The sequence below is a fragment of the Phacochoerus africanus genome, chromosome 2, assembly GCF_016906955.1.
Source record: "Phacochoerus africanus isolate WHEZ1 chromosome 2, ROS_Pafr_v1, whole genome shotgun sequence".
Classification (NCBI taxonomy): Eukaryota; Metazoa; Chordata; class Mammalia; order Artiodactyla; family Suidae; genus Phacochoerus; species Phacochoerus africanus.
The window spans coordinates 177,636,685-177,654,893 of record NC_062545.1 but is presented as its reverse complement, the minus strand read 5'-3'; the positions used below and the strand labels follow the sequence as shown (position 1 = coordinate 177,654,893).

At 36.8% G+C, this 18,209-nt stretch overlaps 1 protein-coding gene across 4 annotated transcripts in view; it reads left to right on the top strand.

Moving 5' to 3' along the window:
• Positions 1-18,209, top strand: part of MIS18BP1 (MIS18 binding protein 1) — a 44,898-nt gene that overhangs the window by 10,934 nt on the left and 15,755 nt on the right. For all 4 annotated transcript variants that reach the window (XM_047767257.1, XM_047767255.1, XM_047767259.1 and 1 more), the window contains 5 exons: positions 3,955-4,028; positions 6,182-6,312; positions 12,493-12,580; positions 13,468-13,625; positions 15,075-15,939. In XM_047767257.1, the coding sequence (XP_047623213.1) occupies positions 3,955-4,028; positions 6,182-6,312; positions 12,493-12,580; positions 13,468-13,625; positions 15,075-15,939 (1,316 nt within the window). The remainder of the gene's footprint in view (positions 1-3,954; positions 4,029-6,181; positions 6,313-12,492; positions 12,581-13,467; positions 13,626-15,074; positions 15,940-18,209) is intronic.

Sequence of the window (18,209 nt, the reverse complement as noted above, 5' to 3'; positions counted from 1 at the left end):
GATTCAATCCCTGGCTCAGGAACTTCCATGTGCTGCGGGTGCAGCAAAAAAAAGAAGAGTCTTTTAATCTCATTTAAACCTCCAAACCTCTTCTCTCCTTATTCTCAGTTCATTGAAAACCTTATATTCCCATCATCGAATCTGTCAATCTATTTGCTGCTGTATCCACGAAGTTTGGTTTCCCTTACATTAAAATGGAAAGTTTGTGCTCCTTTTCAAGGCAAGTTCATTTCCTCTTACAATCTCAGAGACCTTGTCCTTCCAAGTCTCCCCTCAATTTTTTCCTCTCTGTTGGATCATTCTCATTAGCATATAAATATGCTGAAAGCATGACCAACATTTTTTTTAATGTGAAGAAAAGGTCTACCTTTTACTCCTTATCCCACTCTAGCTACCACTCCAGTTTTTTTTTTCCTATTGAAGCAAAACACCTTGAAAGAAGTACATATATTCAGTTATCATTTCTTCTTATCTCATACCCTATTGAACAAGTTCCACTTTGGATGTTCATTCATATTCACTACTCCATGAAAATTGTTTTTTTTTTTCAGGTTTCCATCACTAAATATGATATTTATTCACAGTCCTTATTTTAGTACTCATGGGAGAGGTTAACACAGTGAATCAGAATATCCTCAAAATGTTGTGTAGGTTTTTTGTTTAGATTCTAGGATCTCTCATTTTTTACTACTTTAGTGGTTATTCTTAACTCTTCTGCTGCTTTCTCTTCCTGTAACAACCTATAAATGTTGGATTCCCTAGAATTGGTCCTAGAAACTGATTGTCTATGACCTACGCACACTCTCTCTATACTATTACCATTCAGTGCTACAGCTTTAAATTCCTTTTTTTTTTTTTTTTTGTCCTCCCCCATGGCATGCAAAATTCCTAGGCCAGGGATCAAACATGAGCCATATCAGTAACCCAAGTCACTGCAGTGACAATGCCAAGTCCTTAACTGTTGGACCACTAGGAACCTGCTGAATTCCATTTCTCTGCTTATAGCTCCCAAATATATATCTCTAGCTGCAAACATTTTCTTAAACCCCACTCACATATGCAGTTATCTATATGGTTTCTCTATTGATATGTAATAGGCATCTCAAATTTAACATTTCTAAAACTAAGCTCTTCATTTCTTCCCCCAAAACAATCTCCATTGTGTCCTGTATTGGTACATAGTATTACCATTCCACCAAATACTTAAGTGAAAAAAATTTAGGTTCATTTTGGACTCTTGTTTTGTTTTGTTTTCCTCTCATACGCCATACCTATCTATTTATTTATTTATTTTTTGTCTTTTTGCTATTTCTTGGGCCGCTCCCGAGGCATATGGAGGTTCCCAGGCTAGGGGTCCAATCGGAGCTGTATCCTTTGGCCTACACCAGAGCCACAGCAACGCTGGATCCGAGCCGCGTCTGCAACCTACACCACAGCTCACGGCAACACCGGATCGTTAACCCACTGAGCAAGGGCAGGGACTGAACCCGCAACCTCATGGTTCCTAGTCAGATTTGTTAACCACTGCGCCACGACGGGAATCCTCATACTCCATATCTAAACCATGAAGAAGTCCTTTTGGCTCTACCATCCTGAATGTGGCCATTTCTTATTACTCAGCCACTACCTCCTAGTCCAAGACACTGATAATCTCTTGGATTACTACAGTAGCCTTATAGTTTCTCTGTTGCCACTATCACCTCTTTTAGTCTGTTTTCTAAATAAAGGCCAGAATATTTATATATAGGCCAATTCCTGCCCATCAGCCTCTTAATAAAATATTAAATCATGTACTCCTCTGCTCAGAATTCTCCAGTAACTTCAAGAGAAAACAGTCAGCCTGGGAGTTCCTGTTGTGGCTCAGCAAATTACAAGCCCAACTAGTATCCATGAGAATTCAGGTTCAATCCCTGGCCTCGCTTAATGGCTTGACATTCCAGCGTTGCCGTGAGCAGCACTGCCATGAGCAGTGTTGCCATGAGCTTGGTGTAGGTCGCAGATCCAGTTCAGATCCTATGTTGCTGTGGCTGTGGCCAGCAGCTGCAACTCCAATTTGACCCTTAGCCTGGGAACTTCCATATGCTGCAGATGCAGCCCTAAAAAGCAATATAAAAGAGAGAGAGACAACAGTCAGCCTTTACCATAGCTTATAGGACTCTATGTAATTCAGTCCTAGAGATACCCAGCTTACACATCTCTTTTCCTTCTTGCTTACTCCTTTCAAGCTACTGTGCCCTCCATGCTACCTACTTAAGGCCTTTGTACATTTTCCTTCTGCCTGGAAGAATTACACCAAAATATCTGTATACCTCATCCCTTACATCATTCAGTCTCTGTTCCACAACCTTCCCTGACTCTCTTATCTAAAAAGCACCTCCACTTATGCTTATTTTTAACTTTATCACTGTCTGACATTTTTTATTCATCCATTTGTTCGGATAGCACCACCACCACTCCACTTGCTTCCACTCCTGTCACACCCCACCTCCTCCCCCCCCACACACACATTTGCTCCAAAGAAGGTGGCCAACAGAAGGTGGTTCTGTTTCTGACTGAATCCCCATCCCTAAACAAGTGCCTGGCACATAGTAGGGCTCAACAAATACTTAATGAATGAATATCTCATTCATGGTTCAGGATTATGGAGCCAGAATTCCTAGATTTGTAACCTTTGTGCTAACTAGCTGTGTGTGATATGGGCAGATTATTTAAATAGACCTTGCAAATTTTCTTTATAAAATGAAGATAATAGTACCTGTTTCCTAGTGTTGGGAGGATAACTTGAGTCAGTATATCTAAGGTTCTTGGAAGACTGCCTAGTGTTAGTTTTTATTGTTAATACCATCTCCGTTGATTAACTCCTTGATACATGTTATAGTTCCAAATTCTTTTATTGCCTCTTTCTCAAGTCCTACCTAGGATTTTTAAAATGACCATAATGGGGGAGAAGTGCAGTAACTAAGAATACCCCTCCATTTGACTCAGCATAAAACTACCATGGATAATTTGTCTTTATGTGTAAGTTTATAATGTTATATAAATGGCTATTCAAAGTATGACTTTTATGGATATATTTCTCATCACAGGTAGTTCATTACTAGTTTGTTAAACAATAAAAGCAATAGTTTCTTAACATGTTCACAGAAATTTTCCTTTATAATAGGATTTTACTTGTCCTAAAATAAAAAATTCTTTGAGCCGTTCAAATATTTGCTTTGGACTAGAATACTAAATAATAGAGTACTAGCAATCACCTTTATAGTTTATAGAAACTATGGTGAAATGTATACCACACAGCTGTTTTCTTCTCCACATTATTGGGTCTGTTGTGAATTTTGTTATTTTTAATGGATACCTTGGGATTTTAGTGATTTTTTTTTCCCTAATGGTTATGATTTTTGATATAAGAATATGTAAAGTATAAATGATTCTGGATTGTAGAACAGGCTATGCAATACAACCTCATTCATCTTTTGTTTCATTATGTACAAGAGTTTTTACCTTACTGCTATTTAAAATAGAAGGTGATTCTTTTTTTTTTTTTTTGCTTTTTTTTAGGGCTTTTTTTTTTGCTTTTTTAGGGCTTTTTTTTTTTTTGCTTTCTTTTTTAGGGCCGCACCAGGCTTTGGGTCGAATCAGAGCTGTAGCCTCTGGCCTCTGCCACAATCGCGCCAGATCTGAGCCTTGTCTCTGAACTACACCACAGCTCACAGCAATGCTGGATCCTTAACCCATTGAGTAAAGCCAGAGATTGAACCCTCATCCTTAGGGATCCTAGTCAGGTTTGTTAACACTGAGCTGCGACAGGAACTCCCTAGAATGTGATTCTTATTTTGATGAACATTTGGATTACTCAGACAAGGTTTTTGTTTAAATTTAATGTAAATTTGATATTGTTATGCTTATGTGCAAGTAATAACAGGAAATAATATACTTCATTTTATGTTTGATTAGGTAGTTCAACTACAGGAATGGATGATTAAAATCATCAACAATAACACTGCTATATGTGTAGAAGGAAAACTGATGTAAGTATAACTTTTCAGTATTCTTTTAATAAAATTTGTGATAAAGTAAGATACTTCGTGTAAGAACTTAAAAATAAATGCATGACAAATCACATCTTGCTACAAAACGAAAACTTTCTAGTGAGGTTACCGCTCATTTGGCATGGAAGTAAAATGAGTATGACCATTTTGATTGTAATCAGCTTTCTTGCTTTTGCCTGTTAACTCAAGTTATTTTTAAAATAACGACAGCTCAAATTTGTATACACAGTGCTTTATTCTTTTGAGAGGTTCTAATAAGTAGAATGCTATTATATGCTTAATTATATATGATTACATAATATTTACTATATGCATTTCAGTCCAGATTCTCACATCTGTATTGGGATACCAGATATAATGTACTGATCCAAAAAAATCAAAATTGTTTAATACTTTGCCATTACTACATATTAAGTAATCACTTTCAGGTTCTCCCTAAAGTGAAAGCATCATCTGGTAAGTGGGCTTTGCCTGGTTGTGCTACTCTATTAGCACCATTTCCTCTTCTTTAAAACCAGTTTGCAGGAGTTCCTGTCATGGCACAGGGGAAACAAATCCAACTACTATCCATGAGGATGCAGGTTTGATCCCTGGTCTCACGCAGTGGGTGAGGGATACAGTGTTGCCATGAGCTGTGGTGTAGGCTGGCAGCGACAGCTCCAATTCGACCCCTGGCCTAGGAAATTCCATATCCCACAGGTGCAGCCCTAAAAAGCAAAAAACAAACAAACAAACAAAAAAAACAATTTTCTTAGTGGTTAAGAAAAACATTTGTAATAAAAGGTTATAATAAAACAATATGGGATATCACTGTTCAAGATACTTCCCTGAGGAATTCCCGTCATGGCTCAGTGGTTAACATATCCAAGTAGGAACCATGAGGTTGCGGGGTCAATCCCTGGCCTCGTTCAGTGGGTTAAGAATCCCATGTTGCCGTGAGCTCTGGGGTAGTTTGCAGATTTGGCTTGGATCCCGATTGCTATGGCTGCGGTGTAGGCCGGCGGCTGCAGCTCAATTCGACCCCTAGCCTGGGAACCTCCATATGCTGCGGCTGCAGCCCTAAAAAGCAAAAAAAAAAAAAAAAAGATAATTCCCTGAAAATTTATAAATTGAGCATATAAAATCTTTTTGCTCACTTTATTTCTGCCTGTCTTGTACCCATTTCCTTATCTAGAGGCAGTATTAATTACCTTTGTTGGGATCCCATTACTGTTGCTTACTGGTCGTATGACTTGGACAAATTACTTAGCCCCTTTCAGTGTCTTCCCAGTTTGTTCATTTGCACAATGATGATAATAGTATTACCTATCTTTTGGTTTAGTTTGAAGATTAAGTGAGTTAATATTTATAAAAAACCTTGAGAACAGTGCTTTTAGAGACTACTGTTTAAAAGTTTGTTAAATAAAACAAGCAAAGGTGAAAAGAACAGAAGAATATTGTGTTATATGAATTTAATTACATTTGACCAAACTAAATGAACTTAACTTTATTTATTATGCTCATATTTAGAATATTTGTTATTGTTATGTAATGAATCAGAGAATTCCAACATTTATCTAATACACCTTCATATTTTGTTCTATTTTGTATTTATTCCTAGTTTAAGGAAATATAAAGAGTAGATTTATGGGTCAGTGATTTGATAACTGCATTTTGCTTTTTCCCAGCTGGGACCCCTTTTTGGTACTTTCCAAAGAGAAAGGTAAAGACATTTGGCTATATAGTGAGGGGGAAAAACACAAGACTGGAATAAGCCAAACCATATAACTGCATGAAAGCTAATACAGTATAGACCCTGAAATCGTCCTCTGGAAGCTTAGCATCAGTTAAGATGAAATTGCAAGCGTTGTCAGCACCAGAGGCTCTGCTTTCTTGCTAGTAATATATTTTATAATAGGGGTATCATTGGCCACAGTACATTTTCTTGGTACTCTGAGGATCACATTAGCCAAAAAGTTGAGTTCTTTTGTGATGTTTGACCCTCAAATGTTTTGTAATTAGATTAATAGTGCTATAGCTGGAGTGCAATTTTATTACTTTATATCATAAATTTACATGCTTATATCTGTACGTTGTGACTATGGTAAAATGTGTATATTTTGGCTTTAACTAAGTTATTTTTTTTCCCCTAGAGACATCACTAACATATATTGGCACAGTAATGCAATTATAGAACGAATTAAGCACAACAAACTTAGGACTTTATCAGGCAACATTTATATATTAAAAGGAATGATAGATCGGAATTCCATGAAAGAAGCAGGTAATGACTGTCATTACTAATTGGTGAAGTATTTACTAAGGGAAGCAAGTAACCATATTTCTAACAATAATATACATTTATTGCTTTTAATTAGGTATTCTAAAATTATACGTAAAAACAAAATTAAAAACAGAATTGCCAACACTATGTAAAACTCTTCTGTATATAGTTTATGTATTATATATGTTGATCCTTTCCTCTGATTTAATCACTCTTATTGGCAGTTTAGTCTCGTGATTTAAAAAACATTCAAGTGAAGTGTTCCTTATTTGTAAGGAATTGGTTAAAAGGATAAAATTTAGCTCCCTGTTTCTTCTCTTTGTTGAACCTGCCTGGCACAACTCCAGTCCTGATATAATCTAATATTCTGCCTATGCCTGTACACAGCAAATGTGTCAAAAAAAAAAAAAAATACACCTGAGAAGTCTACTTTAAATTTATGATTACCAGCAATGAGTTATGGTTCCTTAGTGCTACTTTGGTGTCCTACTGCATTTCCCTAATCCAGTCTCTTGCCTGTCATCCTTAATGACTGTTTCATATTCTTAAACATCTCTTGCTTACCTCTCTCAGCTAAGAGAGTGGGAGAATGAGGGAAGGACTTGAGCAAAGAGAACTTCTCTGCCACATCACTCACCTGCTAGTATATGTACTTGCTTTTATAATGGGCAAAATTTCCATGTTTCTGTCTGTGTCAACCTATTTGTAGTTTAGCTCCTATCCTCTTTTACTCAAAGATATTACTCCAATAATTTTCCCTTATATCAAAAAAATAAATAAACCCTCTTTTGAGTAAAAAATTAGAGTTGTTAGAATACATTTGTATGTAAGCAGTCAACAACTTAAAACAATCTTGTGTGTGTGTGTGTTTTGCTGTATATAAACATGGTAACCACAGATCAAAAATCTATAATAAACATATAAAAAAAAGAAAGGAATTCAAACATAAAACTAAAAATAGTCATCAAGTCAAAAGAGAGGCAAGAGAGCAAAAGACAGAAACAAAAAACTACAAACACAACAAGAAAACAGTTAACAAAATGGCAGTAACTACTTTAACTGTAACTTTAAATGTAAATGGACTTAACACTCCTAATTAAAAGACTTATCAAATTCCTATTGTGACTCAGTGGTAATGAACCCAACTAGTATCCTTGAGGATGCAAGTTCGATCCCTGGCCTTGCTCAGTGGGTTGAGGATCCAGTGTTGCCATGAGCTGTGGTGGTCACAGACTAGGTTTGGATCCTGCATTGCTGTGGCTGTGTAATAGCTGGCAGCTACAGCTTTGATTCAGACCCTGGCCTGGAAACTTCCACATGCCACATGTGTGGCCCTAAGAAGTAAAAAAAGAAAAGAAAAGAAAGACTTAGAGTGGCTGAATGGCTACAAAAACAAGACCCACATATATACTGTCTACAAGAGACTCACTTCAGATCTAAAGATACACACAAAAGTGAGGGGATTGAAAAAAGTATTCTATACAAATGCAAACGGAAGGAAGCCAAGTAAGCAATGCTATTATCAGACAAAACAGACTTTAAATGATTGTAATGGAGTGTGAAAAAGGACATTTACATAGTAGTAAAGAGATCAGTCCAAAAAAAAAGCCCACAGTTGTAAATGCATATGCACCCAACATATGAGTACCTAAGTACAAAAAAACCCAAAACAAAACAAGAGGTATCACACTCCCTGACTTTACACTATACCACTTAGCTACACTAATTAAAACAGTATAATACTGGCACTAAAACAGACAATATAGATCAACTAAACTTAAGAATAGAGACCCCAGAAATGAACCCACATTTACTGGGTCAATTAATTTACAAGAAAGGAGGTAAGAATATAATGGGGAAATGATAGCCTCTTCAGTAAATGATGCTGGGAAACTGGATAGCTACATGCAAAAAAAAAAAAAAGGCAGCAAAACTAGATTACTTTCTCATACCATGTGCAAAAATAAACTCAAAATGGATTACAGACTTAAATATGAGACCTGAAAGCATAAAACTAGAAGAAATCATAGGCAGTAAACTCTTTGACATGTGCCTTAGCATATTTTTTTCTGGACCTGTCTCCTCAAGCAAGGGCAATAAAAGAAAAAATAAATAAATAAAGCAAAAGAAAAATAAATGGGACTACAAACTAGAAAACTTTTGTACAGCAAAAGAAACTCAATAAAACATTCAATAAGGCAACTTACTGAATGGCAGGAGACATTTGCAGGCTGTGCTACCGATAAGGGATTAATGTCCACAGTATACAAAGAACTTATGCAACCAACATCAAAAAAAAAAGAAACAACTCTATTAAAAAAATGATGAGAGGAGTTCCCATCGTGGCGCAGTGGTTAACGAATCCGACTAGGAACCATGAGGTTGCGGGTTCGGTCCCTGCCCTTGCTCAGTGGGTTGACGATCCGGTGTAGCCGTGAGCTGTGGCTCGGATCCCGCGTTGCTGTGGCTCTGGCGTAGGCCGGTGGCTACAGCTCCGATTGGACACCTAGCCTGGGAACCTCCATATGCCGAGGGAAGCGGCCCCAGAAATAGCAAAAAGACAAAAAAAAAAAATGATGAGAAGAGCTGAATAGAGATATTTTCCCCAGAAAGACATACAAATGGCCAGCAGACATGAAAAGATGCTCAACATCACTGATCATCAGGAAAATGCTAATCAAAACTACAATGAGTTATAACCTCTCACCTATCAGAATGGTTGTTATCCAAAAGACAAGAAATAACATTCATTGGGGTTCCCGTCATTGCTCAGTGGTTAACAAACCTGATCAGCATCCATGAGGACGCAGGTCTGATCCCTGGCCTCATTCAGTGGGTTAAGGATCCAGTGTTGCTGTGAGCTCAGATCCCAAGTGGCTGTGGCTGTGGCATAGGCCAGCAGCTACAGCTCAAATTGACCCCTAGTTCCGAAACCTCCATGTGCCGCAGGTGCAGCCCTAAAAAGACAAAAAAAAAAAAAAAAAAAGGCAAGAAATAACATTCATTAATGAGGATGTGGAGAGAAGGGAACCCTTAAGCAGTATTGGTGAGAGAGTAAATTGATAAAGCCTCCATGGAAAACAGTATGGAGATTCCTCAAAAAATTAAAAGTAAAACTACTGTATGATCCAGCAATACAGTTCTGGGTATTTTTCCAAAGACAACAAAACCACTAATCAAAAAGATAAGTGCACCTCTGTGTTCACTGCAGCATTATTTACAATAGCCAAGATATACTAGCAGCTAAGTGTCCATCAATGGATGAATGAATAAGATGTGGCATATGTATTTACAGAAGAATATTATTCACCCATAAAAATGAAATTTTGCCATTGTGACATGGATGGACCTAGAAGGTGTTAGATTCTTAGTGAAAAGTCAGAGAAAGACAAAAACCATATGATTTCACTTATATGTGGAATTTGAAAAATGAACAAAGCGAAACAAACAGTTTCATGTTAAAGAGAACAGATGCTTACCAGAAGGGCAAGGGGTCAGGGAATGAGTGAAATAGGTGAGGAAGATTAAAAGGTGAGACTTCCAGTTACAAAATAAATAGTCACAGAAATGAAATGTAGAGCATAAGGAAAGAACATGAAATCATATTAGTCCAGTAGGTTCTGCATTGAACAATATTAACATTATTGTAATGATGTGAACACTAGTATTTTTTTGTCTTATTAGCGCCTCACCCACAACATATGGCGGTTCCCAGGCTAAGGGTCGAAGCAGGAGCTGTAGCCACCAGCCTACACCACAGCCACAGCAGCTCCAGATCTGAGCTGTGTCTGCAACCTACACCACAGCTCACACCAATGCCATATACTCAACCCACTGATAGAGGCCAGGGATTGATCTTGCATCCTCATGGATGCTAGTCAGATTCATTTTCACTGAGCCACAATGGGAACTCTTATTAATTTTTGGTAGTAATTAAAAGTATGATAAAAATGGGAGAGGATGAGGAAGAAGAGGTGCAGATGTTAAATCTTCATCTCTTAAATTTTAAAATTGCTTTTTATTATATGAGATGATAAATGTTAACTTGTGGTAATCATTGACAATATTTGTAAATCAAACCATCGTGTTGTACACCTTAAACTTACACTGTGAGGTATGTCAGTTACTTCTCAATAAAACTGGGTCGGGGAGAGCCTCTTTTAACCACACTTCTTTCAGCTACTATTGTTGTCATTTACAGCAAAACAGCTCAGATGATTTGTTATACTTAGATCTAATTCCTCTTGAATTCTTTCCCATTTTTTCTTGAATTCTCTTTAATCATGCTTTAATCCCCAGTTCTTCACTGAAACAGTCCTTTTCAAAGTCCCAGTGGCCCCACATTGTAAATCCAATCACATCTACCTTCTTGAAACACTTTACTTGGCTTTTGGAATACCATATTTTCATGCTGCCTCACTCCCTGTTCCTTCTTAGTTACTTTGCTTACTTTTTTCTTCTTTGCCTCTAATGGGCTATGTTGGGCTATTTCTGTATTCAGTGCTGTGCTGATTTCTTTAAGGCTTAAATCTAATTCAGATTTTGACAAATGCCAAATTTATATCTCTAACTAAGAATACTCCTTTAGCCACTCAGCTTATTTTCTATCTGCTCATTTGACATCTCTACTAAGATATCTACAGGCATCTCCGAGTTAATATGTCTAAACCCAATCTTCTCCCTTAAATCTGCATAGTCTACAGTATTCTCCCTCTTTGCATGGTTCCAATGGCTAGCCAGACTCTTGGAGACATCCTTAAATCCTCAGTTTCTCTCACATTCATATCTAGTATGTCAGTACATCTTGTCATTATCTCCATGATAACATCCAGAACCCAGGCCTCTGCTGCACCACAGTAGTCCATACTTTTCTCACCTTTTGCCTAATATCATTCCTGTAACCTCCCAGTTGGTCTCATTATTTCTTGCTGTGTACTTCCACAGACTTTTCTCAATATAGCAGCTAATTCAGTCCTGCTAAAGTAAGTCATATTCCATAGGTCCTCCACTCACAATATTTCTTTACCTTCCCATCTCAGCCAAAGTAAAAGACTTGGTCTGTAAAAGGACCCCAAGGTTTTATAATTTCTCCAACTGCCTCTGTTACCTACCCAACTGAGTAGCTTCCTAGTTCTAGCTTCTCTTCAACTTCAACTACACTGATCTCTTTGTTGTTCTACGAAAAGGCCAAAAACACTCTTGTCTCAACCTTTCACTGTGTTTCCTCTTCCAGTGGTTTAATCCCATTTTGCCACATTAGTCACTCCTTTATGTAATTTAAGGCTATACTCACATGATGCTATTTCAGTGAGAACGTCTCTCCTTTCTTGAAATGTTGTCTGCTCCCTTTCTCTTCTCCTAGAATGAATACATTGGTATCCCTATTTCCATTAACTACGTAATTTTTCTCTGTAGCGTAGATGACTATCTAACAAATGCGATATTTTACTTACTCGTTTGCTTTCTGAGTTTTTGTGGGTTTTTTTTGTTTGTTTGTTTGTTTTTACTTTTGTCTTTTTAGGGCCACACCTGCAGCATATGGAAGTTCCCAGGCTAGGGGTCAAATCGGAATTGCAGCTGCTGGCCTATGGCACAGCAATGCCAGATCCAAACCACACATGTAGCAACTCTGCATCCATGATCCACTGAGCAAGGCCAGGCATCGAACCTACATCCTCATGGATACTAGTTGAGTTCTTTTTTTTTTATTTTTTTTGTATTTTTAGGGTCACACCCGCAGCATATGAAAGTTCCCAGGCTAGGGGTCCAATCGGAGCTGTGATATCTGGCCTATGCCACGGCCACAGCAATGCCACATCCGAGCCACGTCTGTGACCTATACCATAGTTCATGGCAACACTGGATCCTTAACCCACTGAGTGAGGCCAGGGAGCGAGCCTGCATCCTCATGGATACTAGTTAAGATTCATTACACTGAGCCACAATGGAACTCCCCTAGTTGGGTTCTTAACCTACTGAGCCACCACAAGAACTCCCTTCTTGCTGCTTAGAAGGCAGTTTCCAAGGGTTTTTGTTTTGTTAACTGCTGAATTCTCGATGTCTTAGTGACTGGCACATAGAAAGCAATACATATTCATTTTCAAGTTATTTAATGAATTAATGACATCACTTTAAAATATAGGCTTTCAGATTTTTTTTGTTTTGTTTATCATTAAATAGGTTACCCACATTATCTCATAAGGAAATTTATGTTTGGATTTCCAGAAAAATGGAAAGAGTACATTGATAATTTTTTAGAACAGTTAAGGTAAAGTACCTTTTAACTTTTTAAAAACAATTTTGTTGAGGTGTAATTTACATTTGATAAATTATCCATTTTAGATATAAAATTTGATGAGCTTTTACAAATGTATATAATCATATAACCAATGCAAAGTGGTTTTAATTTCTTGGAAATGCCAGTTTTGAAGCCCTCTTTGATCTTAGACTTTAAAAGAAAGCCGTAACACTTTACTAGAACTTCTGTCATATGGAAAAAACCTAAAAAGAAAATAAAACCTTTGACAAATTTCAGGGAGTTGTCCACAGTAACCTACGTTTTAAGAAGCATGTAGCTATTAAATATGAGTCTGAAGTTCTTGGTCCATTTTTTCATTCATTCATTCCCTCAGTAGCTACTAAGTGTCATTTCCTTAGTAGATACTATATCAGCACTTGGAAAACAAAGAAGAATTTGATTAATTCATAAGGTTATGTAAGTTAATCATATTGCAATATAATAACATATAACAGGGTAGATGGCATTTTGATGGGTATCTCAATCAGCTACTCAACTCTGCCTTTGTAGTGGAAAAGCAACATAGAGAGTACTGAAATGAATAACGTATCTGTGTTCAATAAACTTTCTTATAATATCAGCTTAAGTAGAAAATACAAGAGCGTATAGATAGGAAGAATTTAAGAGGTCGTAGTTGAATCATTTTCTTAAAGACATTATCATTAAGTTCTTTCCAGGTTGGGGTTGGGGAAAGGGTGGGAGCCACAAAGGCTTAAATAATGTAAGATGAACAGTAATCTGCTAAGGAAAAAAAGCTTTATCTGAGGGAGTTTCATTTATTTATGGGTTTAGGTTTTTGGTTTGTTTTTTGTTTTTGAAAACTAGTATTAGAGGAAAAATACTATACTTGTTTTTAGGGCTTGTAATAAGAAAGAAGCAAAGGCCAGACAAAAACAGAAAACTGGAAGATTTGTTCCTGACATTCAAAAGTCAATGAAAAATGATACAGGGGGAAAAAAAACAGATGTCCTCCAAAGAGCCAGCACCACTTATGACCTTGATTGTGATCATTTGGGTATGTTTGTACTTTTCTTTGTTGATATCACGGTAAATTCTTACTTGAGCTCCACATCGTTTAATTGTTTACAATGTGTATAATATTTAGTTCTTAACTTATACTGCCCTAAAATTCCTGGTTTTTTCATTACTTAACAGGAAAAGCTGCAATGTAAACTACCTGTAGTCAGCATTCAGCTTGCTTCATTAAATAATCTCTTAATTAATTAGACTGCCAAGAACATTGATAAATAGCAATGAAAGATGATTCTTTCATAGACATAAGGTGCTTAGATTACCAGATTACCTCAAACTTCTTTTACAGTATTAAATAGTATTCCTTTTAATAGACAAAACCAGTTTGCTATCTTGGAGGAAATGGCATGTGTTGGGTTTTGATTTTTGTTGTTTTTTTCTTTTTATGCCCACACCTGTGGCATATGAAGTTCCCAGGCTAGGGGGTCAAATTGAAGCTGCAGCTGCTGCAGCCTTACGCCACAGCCAAAGCAGCTTCGACCTGTGCCACAGGGATCCTTGAGCACCTCAGCGAGGCCAGGGATGGAACCCTCATCCTCATGGATACTATGCGGAGTTCTTAACCCACTGAGCTACATTGGGGACCTCCTATTTCTGTTATTAGACAAAACCAGTTTGCTTTCATGGAGGAAATCGCATGTTTTTTAAATGACCATTGCTATGAAGGTACCTAGTATAACTGTTGTGTGTCAGCTCTTTACTAAGCTATAACCTGCCTCACATCTCACTCAACCCTGAGCTGAAAAAAAGTATTTACAGCATTTTCTAGATAATATAATGAGTAAAAGTTAATAGACTCTATTATATAAATTTCTGGTAATTCTACCTTGATCTTATAATGAAGAGTTTTACAGACTTCAAGTTTTTTCAATTGAAAGATAAGCATGTAATTATAGTGCATGGCACATTGTCAAACATGAGATTATTTGAAAGTATTCTGGAAATTTGAAGGAGAGCTCTCATTTGTTTGAGGGAATCAGGATAAAATTTGTGGATAGGTGAGTTAGAAAACAAATGAAGCAGGTTAGAGAATAGAGTTGAAGCAGAATTGAAGTGAGCAAAGGAAACATTCCAAGTAGGATGAATGACATTAATGAAAGTTGAGAAACAGTGGACTAACAGACATAGGCTATCATTCAGATTTGAGTACATTGAGAGATCAGAACTGTATTGAAGGCCAGACAGAGGAGCCGTATACATAAGTAGATGTGAGATGTCAGACATATTGGTGTAAAAATTAGTGTATGCTTACAATTGAAGGTGCTGTGATCTGAAGAGACTAGTGCTTCAGGAAGACTAATTTGACAGTAGTATGTATAATGGGGTTTGTGGGGAAAAAACAGTATATTTTATTTGTGAAAATATTTTTTCTGTATTTTATTTGTAGCTAATTTGAAATTTTGATCTTTGGTTTTGTCTTATAAAATTAAAGAGAGAACTGAAGAATCCAAAGTATCCATTGATATTCTAACATCAAGGGAACAGTTTTTCTCAGGTGAAGAAAGAAAATATATGGCTGTTAATCAGAAGAAACCTTATGTTTTAGTGACTCCACTTAAATCTAAAAAAATTATAGAGCAAAAATGCATGTATCATAACCTGTCTTCTGGCACCATTAAAGCAATAACAGATTTTGCAGTGTCAGAGCATCAAAAAGAAAGTAAGTCAGACTTACGTGAGACTACGGGTCTAATCAGTAAACCCACAAAAACTTTAGAAAGTACATTTGAGTATAGTGTGGGTCCTAAAAGTAAAAACAAGGAAGATTGTATTGAACGTGATTTACTCACTGTCAACCAGAAAATAAAAATACCTACTCCTGAAAAGGAACAAATGGTCACCTCTGACTTTAAGAAAAATACAAAGTTATCAAAATTGAAGAAAGTTGAAAATCAAGTAACTGTGTCACTTTACAAGCATCAGTCTTCATCAGATTTGTCTAATGCAGAAAGTGAGAAAGGAAAAAATTTTAGAAGGAAAGTTGGAGTTGTTAAGAAAACCAGAGCAAGAAATACCAAGGAAACAGTGGTTGACCTGAGAAAAAGCACAAGAAACACAAGGACAATCCCAGTGAGGTCTGAATCTGAAACTGAAGAAAGTGAAAATGAATTTCATATGAAACCAAAGAAAGCCAGATGTTCTGCCGAAGGAAATCTTAAGAAATCTGGTATTAGCGATGAACTTCCAATTATTGAGACAGTGAAATATGGTAAAATGAACAGTCAATCCTTAGAATGTTTACCTGGCTTAACTCAGGATGAGGATTGGAATGAGAAAGAATTACAGAAACTTCATTGGTAAGTAGTTAGATTTGACTCTGAAATATTTAGAGTGGCCACAAAAACAGTTTACAACATAAAAACTCCAGTAAGGGGATGATTTACTGACCTTTAATCATTAAAGTAGAAGATGTCATCCAAAAACACATGGAGAGAAATTAAAATTTATACAGAGAGTAAAGAGAGTACAGGTAACTTCTAATTGGGTACCTTGTGGCCATCCCTGCAGCCTACAGATAAAGAAGATGAAAGTGGCCTTCTTTTCTTTTCATTCCTATTTAATATTTCAAGACATATTCTCACCCCCCCCCCCAAAAAAAGGCAACTGTGTGAGGAAACAGATGTGTTAATTCACTTCATCGTGGTAATCATTTCACAATGTATTTGTATGTCAAATGATCACGTGTACACCTTTTTTTTTCTTTTTTTTAGGGCCACACTCACAGCATATGGAAGTTGTCAGGCTACGGCTTGAATCAAAGGTGCAACTGCCGGCCTACTCCAGTCACAGAAATACCAGATCTAAGCCACATCTGTGACCTCTGCCATAGCTCATGACAACTCTGTGGATCCTTAACCCACAGAGTGAGGCCAGGGATCAAACCCACATCCTCATGGATACTAGTCAGATTCATTTCCGCTGTGCCACAGTGTGAACTCCCCACATGTACACTTTAGATATACACAGTTTTATTTGTCAATCATACCGCAGTAAGGCAGATGCAAAATACTTTAACACAGACAATTGCTGCTTTCTCACTTAGCTTCATTTTAAGGAATACTCTATATACTTGTTTTTTGTTTCCTGTATTCGAAGCATGTGGAAGTTCCTAGGCCAGGGATCAAACCCTCACCACAGCAATAACCAGAGCCACAGCAGTGACAATGCTGTATACTTAACCTGCTGAGCCCCCAGGGAACTCCTGGAATATTTTATAATTAATTTTACAATTACTAAATCTTAAATTTGAATCCATATTTGTAGATTAGTTAATATGGTCTTTTCCCCCTCATTTATAGAAGGGAAATTAGTCTTAAAATTTGGATGATTTTTCTAAGGTTTCTTAATTAGTGCAGCTTGATAAATCAGGTGTGATGAGTATTCGATTTGGCTACGTGGACTTGAAAAGGATATTATTAGTATGGTAGTTAGTATTAAAAGCCCAGTAGATCATAGTTGAGCCATGAAGAGTGAATGGGAAAGTAAACACAACCTAGATGGACAACACAGTAACTTTGGCAATGATGGGGAACAGAAAAATGCAGTCTTGAAAGAGAGTTTGAAGATAAGGGAAGATGTATGTTTGGTTGCTTGCTTATTTATTGGTAAGATGACTCATGCCAGAGTCTAGTATGCTGATGGAAGTGATCTAGTAAAAAGAAAGATGTGATTGATAAAAGAGGGTAAAATAGAAACATACCACATTCAGTATTTCACTCTCTTGTGTACCCCTCAACTTTATAACATTTGGGATTCATTTTCAAATCTACCGTCTCTTCCTAAGGCACCTTTCTGCCACTGTACTCTTCCTTTTTCAGTTTCCTAAATTTTCCTTTTCTGTGTTATTTTTAGGTAGAGAAGGTAATCTTCTTTCTCTCCAAAGTTCTTGGTTTTGGCAGCTTGCTTTCTTGCAGTAGTGTATTCCTCAGTGAGCTTTTCCTTCCAAAGTTCTTCTTTTCCTTTTTATATAGGGACTCCCAGATCTGTCTCTGGTCCTAAATTCTTGTACTTAGGTTTATATTTCTCTTTGCCTGCTGGACATCTCTACATAAATCTCAACCTAAAGTTCAAACTTAATATGTAAAAAAACAAATTTATTTTCCCCTGCTTGTCCACTTTGCCTGACATTCTTGTTTCTGAAAATGTAATTCTCTAGTCAACTAGATTTAATTTTTTATTATTGTTAGTGATTTTTAATCTAATTTTTTAAATCTTATTTTTTTAAAAATCAAGGTGCTACCAGCCATACTTCTGAGATATTGCAGGTACAGTTCCAGATTACTGGAATAAGGTGAATATCTTAACAAAGCAAGTCATGTTTTTGGTGCATATAAAAGCTGTGTTTACACTGTACCATAGTCTGTTAAGTGTGCACTAGCATTATATTGAAAAATGTATATACTTTAAAAAATGCTAACTATCATCTGAGTCTTCAGCAAGTTCTAATCTTTTTGCTGGTGGAGGATCTTTCCTTGTTATTGATGGCTTATGACTGATCAGAGTGGTGGTTGCTAAAGGTTATGATGGCTGTGGCAATTTCTTAATGTAAGACAAACAATGCAGTTGA